Source organism: Excalfactoria chinensis, chromosome Z (genome assembly GCF_039878825.1).
Source record: "Excalfactoria chinensis isolate bCotChi1 chromosome Z, bCotChi1.hap2, whole genome shotgun sequence".
Classification (NCBI taxonomy): Eukaryota; Metazoa; Chordata; class Aves; order Galliformes; family Phasianidae; genus Excalfactoria; species Excalfactoria chinensis.
This window is the reverse complement of record NC_092857.1, coordinates 59803261-59813330: the sequence shown is the minus strand read 5'-3', so window position 1 is coordinate 59813330 and position 10070 is coordinate 59803261. Positions and strand designations below refer to the sequence as shown.

Genomic DNA, 10070 nt, shown 5'->3' with positions numbered 1-10070 from the left:
TCATTTCTACAACAAAGAACTACAACATATGCAAAGATCACAATAACACTATTTGATAGAGCAAATTCTCATCTACAGAACACTAGTTTTTAACATAGTCCCTGCCGTTAGCTGTGCATTTTTGCTAGCAGTTAGCAAGATGCTGGATGCCATGTCTGCAAAAATAAACATCAGTGGAGGTGACATAATAAAACAGAAGAATACTATACAGAATACTATAACAGAATACTGTTTTCATATTTATGGTATTTTTCTTGTTGCTGCAAATCTGTACTTGCAAGCAGAACATTCCAACACAGCATATAATCTTGCATGTCGAGAAATATCAATTGTTTTGATGTATTTATGGTTCTGTTAACATAGGTACAAGTGTCAGGCGTGGAGCTTTCAGAAAAAAAAACATCTTTGTTAATTAGAGGTTCTTTTAAAGAGTATTTGATATGTATTTTCTTTGAGAGAGCTTCATCTACCAGAGATGACTCAGGCATCCAGATGTGTTCCCCTAGGTGCTACCTACATTAACATTACATTAATTAATGTAAACTCAGATACAACGCTGACAGTAAGTTCTGCCTTGTCTTGCAGCTGAGATGTCTGCTGCAATACATATGAGACCTTCAGCTGTCACAGGTGCTGAAAACTTTTCACTGCAGTTCAAAGCATAAGATTGTATTTGAGAGAAATATAGCTTGGAAAAAATGTCATTTAAAAAAAGGCAGAAGGAAGGAGGTGGGTGAAGCAGCTTGCTAACTTTATCCATACAGCACAACATAGCTGTAATACCATAGGATGAATGGATAATAAGATAAATGCTACGCTTACTCATTCTAATTTGGCCAGTGTATTGAAGCTATATACTCTACTTTTCTTTCACTGCACACAATATTTTACTGATGATTTCTGGCAATTCTTCCTGTCCAATTTAAGTTCAGTTTTCCTATTGACTTCCTTGCAAGGAGCTTTATTAGATGTGTTGCAGCACTCTCCTTTTGCTACTACTTGCAACCTGTTGTTTTTTTTTTCTGCTTTGTTTTGTGCTTGTTTATGAATATTTGGTTTGTTTGTAAGTATACAGTATAATAAACAATATGAAAATACTCACTATTAGGGACCATGAGTTAAGGAGACTTTTTCTGCTTCCATTTATGCTGCTTATTTCTGCACAGACAGTTGCCGTGAGTGTTTAGCACTGCACCTTCCCCCAAAGGTACCAGCTCTGCAGTTTCATGCTTAGGGATTTTCTGTACTGTATGTGTCCTATGGGAGTGATACTGTGTAAAGGTCTGTATGTAGCCTGTGCAAATCAGAACAGCCAGCAGAAAACCCTGCTCATGGTGAGATGGTAATGACTCGTTTCCTTAGAAAATTTGTAAGTTCAAAAGGATAATTATTGTATGCAATCTTGGAAGGTGTCTATTGTGAGCTGTTGTTTTGGCACATACTTAATGGTGAGGGAAAGTTTAATTCAGAACCAGTGAAAACATCTGAAGCACTGTATTCTTCCAGATGAAATAAGTACTTTATCAGATACAATGCAATGCTTATTTGAATTTAGCAGTTAATGGTCTTGGCAAGGACAACCTGTGTAAAAATGACATTTTGCACTTCTTCCAGCCAGCTTGCTGTAAACCAGCAGAATATAGAATATCTTGACCTAGCATTTATTATTGTTAGTAGTCGGCTTTCTACAGCAGCCATTTGTGGTTGAAGCAGGTAATGAAACACTGCTCATCAAAAACAACCGTGTATTTATTCAGGCAAATGCCATGTTTAGACAAAATCAGAGTTTTCAAAGCCACAGGATTGCTAGAGAGATTACAGTTTCAGCTCTCAATTCCATTTATGACATTACAGAACTGTTTGAAATCAAATGATAGCTCTGTATTCTCCCACAGGATGCACTTATTATCAAAACGATTGAAAGAAAATCCTTTTATTATTATTACATACACACACACACACACACACACATATATATATATATATATTTTTTTTTTTTTTTCCTCAGAATAAAAGTATGCTACCCACTGGATTTTCACTCCAGTTTTACCACAATGAAATAAACATAAAATGGCTTAGGTGCTCAGATTAAGGCTCTTCAGACATTATATGTAATGTTTCCTTTTTTGGTTGCTTCTGCTCTGCAGATTCACACAGTTTATTTCAGAAACGATGGATATTAATCACACATTGAAAACATCAAGAACAAAAACACCCCTTTCTCTTCTTGGTTCTGTAGCATCCAAGACTTGAAATTGAGGATTTCACTTCCTTCATAATGCTTCTAATCTCTCCATTAGTAAAGGAAGAGTTTGTGTACCCTATGTCTCCTGTTACTGGAACTTCCCTAGGAGGACATACGGAAGTGCTAGTAGGGTTAGTTTTGGGAAAGGGGAGATGTATAAGATCCTTTTTTCACTACTCTACTTTCTTATTAATCTTATAGAACTTCCTCTTTCCAGCAGCGATACTGATCACAGAGCTTTGGCCATGGTGACTGGCAAGAGAGTGGTCAGAGCCAATGTCCCCTCTTTGACTGGTAGTCTATGATTCCCCTTCTGTAGTTACAGGAATAGGTTCAGTGTCAGGATTATAAGGGGAAGGATGCTGCTCAGAAGGACAAAACTGTCGAGATCTACTTCTGGGTACAGGTACTGGAGGAAGTAAATTATCTAAGGGATCCCATCTGGAATTATTATGATTAATTATTATTATTATTATAATTAATAATTATTATTATATTATTATGAGGTTCAGTTCAGTTGGCTGCTGGACAGCTGCCACGTGGCTCTGTTGGAATGTACTTACCCTAGATCTACTGCATGTCTCTACTTCTGACTTTTCTTTTTAATACACGTACACCAGCTTTAATTCTACAGCAATCATGCAAAAATCAAAAGGGAAAAACCAGAAATGGCTGGCACAAAGTTTCCACTGATTTGCATGAGGTGGATTTCTGCAAACCTCCGATGTTTTCCTGGATCTTGACTTTGCCTGTTCTGTTCTCCTTGGCTCTGCTCAGGCAGAGCTGCAGTGTGACTCATGACTAAAAGTTCCTTCTCAGTGACAAACTGCACCACCAGAAACTGGGCCCTGTAGGCATCGTGACTCAGAGCCTTTGATGCAGGTAGTCCTCCTCCACTTCCTTCTTGATCCAGGCATCAGATACGCATTGCTGACCTCATGTTATCCAGTTACTGCATGCCCACCCCAGACAGCCTTGCTGCAGCCAGCAGCAGCAGGAATGGGGCCAGATCTTCACCTTCATCATGTCTCTATGCAATCCCAGTAAGTGGGCTCACAGTCCCACATCTGTGTTTGGAGCCCTGGTCTGGTGGTTCTATCTCCGCAAGAGGGATGCAGTTTCTGTTTCCACCCTGTGTGCTATCTACTTCTCTAATGATATATTTTGCTAATTCTGCTTGGTAAGTAAACATCACTGCTTGTAAAAATGAAGTTGAAGCTTTTTAAAAAATTCTGATCTTGCAAGAAGAGTCACTTTCAAACTTATTTCAAAAGTTAGAGAAATCAGGGTAATTCTTCTGTTCACTGCTATGAATTCCATGGAAGGTCTGGGTAGCACTGCCTGCAGCTCTTGGTCACTGCAGTGTGGATGGGTACTGAAGTGGAGGGTTGTGGGATCTTTTCAGATTGGAAACTTCCGGTTCAGTATGGAGAAAGGACAGAAATCAGTGGGTTTAGCTCTTACCAAAGAACACCAGAATGTCACTGGCTGTTTTTTCAGCTCTTCTAACCTGTTCTTTCCCTCCACACCTGTTTCCAGTTCTCTCCCATGTTCAAGTAGCTCAACAGCAAGATGATGCTCTGCAGCTCAGATGTAAACTGTTTGTGAAAACCTCATTTCTATCCAAGCAGAATTTAACAAATCTGGTCAACAAATTTGGAAATATCTCGTAAATCGTGCATCTATGATTCCTCACTTATCAATCTGTGAAAGGAGTTTCTCTATTCAGCAGCACACTGAGTTTTCAAAAGGGCTTTGGTAGCTGAGTATTCTATCACATATATTGGTCTTAATTTGTTCTTACAGTTTTCTGAATTTGCAAATTGCTGCTTTGTGTGTTGTTTTCCTTTTTATGTGTGTATGCTTATGGTGACTGGATAGCTTCAGGTTCTCTCTTGCTGAGGAACTAATTACCCTGTCAAGAGCATAAACAGTCTGAATGTTCACAGTTTCCCCTTAGGTGTTTCAGTAAGATTCAGAAGCATTCATAGATGCATTTCATTGGTCTAATTAGTACTGGACTAGTCAAATATTTTAATAGGAGCTCAATCCCAAATTTAACCAGGTTGAAAATCAGTTTTAAGTTTATTGACCGTAGAATCATAGAATTGTTGAAGCTGGAAGGACCAAAAAGATCATCCAGCCCAACTGTCTGTACCTGTGACTGCAATCAGTGTCCTCAGGATTGTCAGCAGGAAGTAAGGGGTTGTGCTGTTTGAGGTATTCTGTTTAAGCTTCTTGCAGGACAAGAGCTTTTGGTATTAATTCAAGCACAGCAACATAAATATTAATACACAGCACCATGCTATGTGATGCTAAGACTTTTTATGCATATATATATATATTTAAATTTTTTCTCTCTTTTTTGAAGAAGCTTTTCTACTACTGCCTATCTTTATCTTCAGCTGTTACATAAAGCTACTTGTCATTGTGTGGGGCTTAGATTCTCCTGCCTTTATTTTATGGAAAGAGTAGAATTATTAGATGAGTTTATGTAACCACATCTTAAGAGCAAGATTTTAGTCAGATTCCTTGAGAAATATTTTCACAGTCACTGTGAACACCCATCATACAGAAAATAAAAAGATAAGCGCTAAATTATTTCTGGAAGGTCTGACGGAACAATCAGATGTTAGCAATAACATCCTGTCTTGCCTGAGATATCGTAGTTGCCTATTGTCTCACGTAATCTAACAGGAAAATGGCTGATAATTTTGCAGACCAATTGCATAGCTGAAGATTCTGAACATATGTTGATAAATTCTTCTGAGTAATCTTGAATTATATCCCTTCTACTACCCAGGATCCAATGTAAAGAATGACACTGCTATCTTTAAATATACATCCCTGTTTATTTAACCAGTAATGGAATCATGTCGTTCTTCTGAACGACATGAAACATGGAATCACTTCGTTCTTCTGAAATACAGGTATTTCATCCTTCTGGGTCTAGAGCAAGGTAGAAGGGAGACTGGAACTAGATGATGTTAAAGGTCCCTTCCAACCCAAACCATTCTATGATCCTATGATTTTTATGGAATAATATAAATCAAATATCCCAACTCATAACTGTGTCAGGATTAACCAGTGTTTGTTAACATATTATTTAGATCCAGGTAAGTGATTTTAGACTTCCTCCCAGTCTTCCATGTCATAAGCAGAGAGCATTATGTAGTTAGGCTGATGACATGATCCCATTACTGGTTAAATGAGCAGGGATGTATATCTAAGGATAGCATTGTCAGTAACTGCAATCAGTTACTGCTCTTCTGGCCAGGATGGCTCTGACACAGCTAACCTTGGCAGTCAAGGGTTACATCAAGTGTTTCATCGTGTTATCTTGCATTCCAATGTCATATTCAGGAAATCAACTTTCCTCAGATTGCTGCCGCCTTTTTGTTCTCAGGCCCGACTCCCACCTCCCTTCTCCTCCCTCCCTTTCCCCTTTGGCCTTCCCCAGGGGTTGGGTCTGCGGGTCCCCTTTTCCCATTGGTCACACAGGCAGCCTGAACTGGCGTGTAAACCCTCAAGGCACCTCCATCACCGTCCCTTTTTCTTCAGGCCGCTGGGCCTACGGGCCTGCTGACCCCCATCACAGACACAGATGGAGGTAAAGAGAACTCTGTGCTAAATAGCTGCAGAGAAGACAACCCTGTGATCTCGGCTCCTAACACCCCGCCGCAGGACAAAGCAGAGAAGAATGATGCCAATATGTGGGGAATATGTTAAGGGTTTATTTTTGTTATAAATGGGACAGGGTTTTTTTTATAAATGGGATGGGACAGGGTTGTTGCCACGCTGTCTTTGGGACTGTCTGTGGGGATGTCTTCTCTGTTGTTGGACCCGGGAGCAGCTGTGTGCCCGGGCTGGCCCACAGAGGAATGAAGACACGTGGACTGTCTTCAAGGTTTGTTTTCTTTGCCGCTTGGGACAGCAGCCATCAGGTGGGGATGGGACACGGCTGCTTCGGTGCCATCCTTGGGTCTGGCTGTGGGGACGTCTTCTCCGGTGGTTTGCCCGGGAGCGGCTTTGTGCCCGGGCTGGTCCGCTGAAGAGTGAAGCCAAGTCTGTGTGGACTCTCGTCAAGGTTTCCTTTCTACACAGCTTGAGACCGCAGCTATCGTGTGCGGTTGGGACACGGCCGCTCCTGTGCTGTCTTCAGGACGGTCTGTGGGGACATATCTTCTGGAGATTTCCCCTTGAAGCGGCTTTGTGCCCGGGCTGGTCCGCTGAAGAGTGAAGCCAAGTCTGTGTGGACTCTCGTCAAGGTTTCCTTTCTACACAGCTTGAGACCGCAGCTATCGTGTGCGGTTGGGACACGGCCGCTCCTGTGCTGTCTTCAGGACGGTCTGTGGGGACATATCTTCTGGAGATTTCCCCTTGAAGCGGCTTTGTGCCCGGGCTGGTCCGCTGAAGAGTGAAGCCAAGTCTGTGTGGACTCTCGTCAAGGTTTCCTTTCTACACAGCTTGAGACCGCAGCTATCGTGTGCGGTTGGGACACGGCCGCTCCTGTGCTGTCTTCAGGACGGTCTGTGGGGACATATCTTCTGGAGATTTCCCCTTGAAGCGGCTTTGTGCCCGGGCTGGTCCCCGCTGCCTGGACGGGCTGGTCCCCGCTGCCTGGACCGGCTGCCACAGCCTCCTCGGGGCCGGCTGCTGGAAGCTGAAGCCCGACGCCCCACTGGGGATCGGCTTCGAGTGTGGGCCCGCCTTCGCTGCCTGGATTGTCTCCGGCGTGGAGGCCGCAGGGCAACCCTCAAGGACCACCGTCGTGCTGGTGAGGCCGAGGTGTGGGTGCTGCTCTGAGCACCTTGGGCTGTGGTATGGCTCCCACCAAGACGTCTTCGGGGATGAGTCTGGGAGCCTGAGGCCCGGCCTTGCAACGGGGAGCGGCTCCTTGTGCTTCCGGTCCCCTGCTGCCTGGGCCGCGCTGTGGGCGCAGGTACTGCGGATCTTCTGCAGGACCACGCTGTCCTCCTTCTGGTGCGGGTCTGGGAGCAGGTATTGTCACCTGCAGCTGGTGCCCGTCTTCTCCCACCACGTCCTCGGCGCTGCTGAGTAGTGTCCTGCTCCTCAGATAGATGGGAGCAGGTGGTGGACTCCTCAGTGGCCAGCACTCTGGGCTGGATGCTGAGTTCAGGCAGCTGGGAGCTGCAGGATGGGCTGGATGCTGCCTGTTTAGCAGGACCAGAGCTGACGTTTTCAGGCCCTGTAACGATGTGGGAAGGCAGTGGTACCTCCCGGATGGAAGTGCTGGGAAGCTCAGAGCTGGTGCAGGAGTCTGTAAGGAGAGATGGGAAGCTCAGCAGGATGAACATGCAGCCCCAGGGCAGGACAGGCTGCCAGCCCCATGGGGCAGAGAGACTGTGGCAAGGCCACCCTGAGCACCTGCTGCCAGGCCATGCCTGGCCCCAGTCCCGCGGCACGTGGCTCTTTGCTTCTTACCGGTGCACACGCCAGCACAGCTGTCACACTCCCAGCTGCTGATCATTGTGGCCCAGAAGGAGCAGCACAGGTGCATGCCTTTTGCTGCACAGGAGCTACAGAGGAGCAGCTCCCAGAGCCTGCAGATGCAAAGGGGTTGTGGCTGTGAGGATGAAGCCAACCAAGGCAGGGAGCAGCCGGCACAGTTCTGGTGCTCAGTCCTTGCTCCCCCAGCCGATGGTGAAGCTGAGATCCCACACAGAGCCCAAGAGGACTGTGGAGCTCACTCACCCGTCCACCGGTGCACTCTCCCTGCCTCCAGGATAGGTGCACCTGCGGGCATCACAGCGCCCGTGCCTTTCTCTCAGTGGCTGGAATGACTCGTCGTCCCACCAAGATGGTCGTCTGCCAGAGAAGAGAGGGAATGTGATGACTCCCCAGTGCCCCAGGTGTAAGGCAGATCAGGGCATCCACCTTGAGCTCATTCCCAGCTTCTCCACGAAGCTGAGACCAGTGCTTGTGGGACGGCAAGGGACTGGGCCTGCCAGAGCTGGCACAGCTTCTGTGCCCGAGTGTCTGCAGAGCCGGGCAGAAGGACACCAACCTGACTGGGATTTGGATCCCCAGCGTGGTCATTCTGGAGCGGAATCGCCCTCTTGCTCTACAGACGGGGCAGACAAAACACATGGTGGCAGCGTGCGCGGCATATTTCTGCAGGAGAAGCACAAGCAGCGTGAGCACCAGCAGGGCTGGGTGCTACTCAGCACTGGCCGTGCCTGCAGCACAAAACCATGACAAGGGTGCAGGGTGAGGGGAGGGCTCCTACCCTGATGCAGGCCCGGTGGAACCAGGCCTGTTTGCACACCGGGCACACCATGGTGTGGAAGGACGTGCTGTCCCCCACAGGCTCCACACAGATGACGCAGAGTGTGTTGGGAGATGGAGCTGCCTCCTCTGCCTGCTGAGGGCGATGCTCCCAGCAGAAGGACCTGGGCAGGAGGACAGAAGGGACATGCACGGTGAGAAGTGCTGTGAGGAGGGCAGAGGACCAGGAAAGAGCACCAGGCCTGGGCTCTGGCTGTGGCAGGCTGCTGGCAGGTGTCGCTGTGGGTTCCTCTCTGGGAGGGACAGCAGCTTTGCTGCTGCGGCCAGACCTTACCTGTACTGCCCGAAGTATTGCGTCACGCACTCCCCGTCCTCGGCGCAGGGTAGATGGAAGCTGCGCTCACAGCCTGTCTCCGCGCAGCTGATGGCAGCTCCCCTCTCGCCACAGACAAAGCAGTGCTGCAAAGAACAGACCAGTGCCCATCAGCTGTGGGCTCAGGGCCTCCACGGCCGACCCCACTTTTCCAGGCAGGGCACAGGCTGTGGGCAGCACTGCCCCACGCTCTGGAGAGCCACCTGGCAGACGAGGCTTGTCTGCTGTGGTGGGACTTTGTACCGGAGCCATGATCACTTTCTTTGGGCCCACGCAAAGTCAGTGTGAGCCTCTGCCAACACCAAGCTCCCCATTCAGTTCAGGTCCTCACCTTCTGGTCTGCCAGTTGGATTGTGTGCTGGATGGCGCCAGGGGGGAAGCCAAAAATCCCCCCCTCTCGGCTTCTCCATTCCAAGAGGCCATCGGCAAAGAACTGTAAGAGAGAAAAGAGCGTGATCTCGTGAGGCCGGAAAGGAAGGGAGCATCCCTGGCAGGAGCCCTAGGCCTCGAGGGAACTCACCAAGCAGAACTGGTGGACGCAGAGCCCACCAGTGGCAAATGTCTGTCCACAGATGTCGGGGTGGACCTGTGCCCGGCGGCACAGCATGCACACTGCAGAGGAAGGAGAGAGCAACCGTGAGCAGCGCTGAGCACCTGGCAGGGCCGGGTGTCCCTGGGGGCCATCCCCGGGCCCTGCTCCGGGCCTGCCATGCCGGCTGAGGGGCAGGGCTGGAAGGGGTGGAGGGGAAGGGGGCATTGCAGGCCTAGTGCTGCCAGCAGCAGCCACAGCTTGGCTGGGTTCCCTGGCCGAGGAGCAGAGGGGCCCTGCCTGCCCACAGTGCTGGGGAAGCTCCTCCTTGTCCCTTTCTCTCCTCCTGGCCACAGGCAGAGCCCCAGCAGCCCTCTGCCTGGCAGCGGGGAGCTGCGCACAGGGATACGCTGCTCTCACCTGGCTCCCCAGAGTTGGGGGCCTCCTCCTTCCCTCCAAACACGTTCGGCATCATTGGCAAGAAACAAGAGAGTCAGTGCTCTCTCCACACCTCACCAAGCCGCACTGAGCTCGGCCCCAGCCCAGCAGCCTTAGCTCTGCTCCCGGCCCCGCGGGTCACAATGGCCGCTCCCTGCCACCACTGTGACATCACGGTCACCACTGTGACATCACAGGGGCTGAGGGTGCAGCACACGTCTGGGAGGGTGGCAGCT

General features: G+C 48.5%; 1 protein-coding gene across 1 annotated transcript; it reads right to left on the bottom strand.

Moving 5' to 3' along the window:
• Positions 1–4155: 4155 nt before the first annotated feature.
• Positions 4156–9868, bottom strand: LOC140264571 (PHD finger protein 7-like). Its single transcript, XM_072360426.1, has 12 exons — positions 9817–9868; positions 9388–9479; positions 9199–9300; positions 8829–8953; positions 8496–8658; positions 8274–8380; positions 7961–8074; positions 7672–7809; positions 7467–7513; positions 6849–7193; positions 6121–6285; positions 4156–4160 (listed from the first exon to the last, which is right to left on the bottom strand). The coding sequence occupies exons 1-12, from the start codon at positions 9866–9868 to the stop codon at positions 4156–4158; spliced, it is 1455 nt and encodes a 484-aa protein (XP_072216527.1).
• Between the last annotated feature and the right edge of the window lie 202 nt (positions 9869–10070).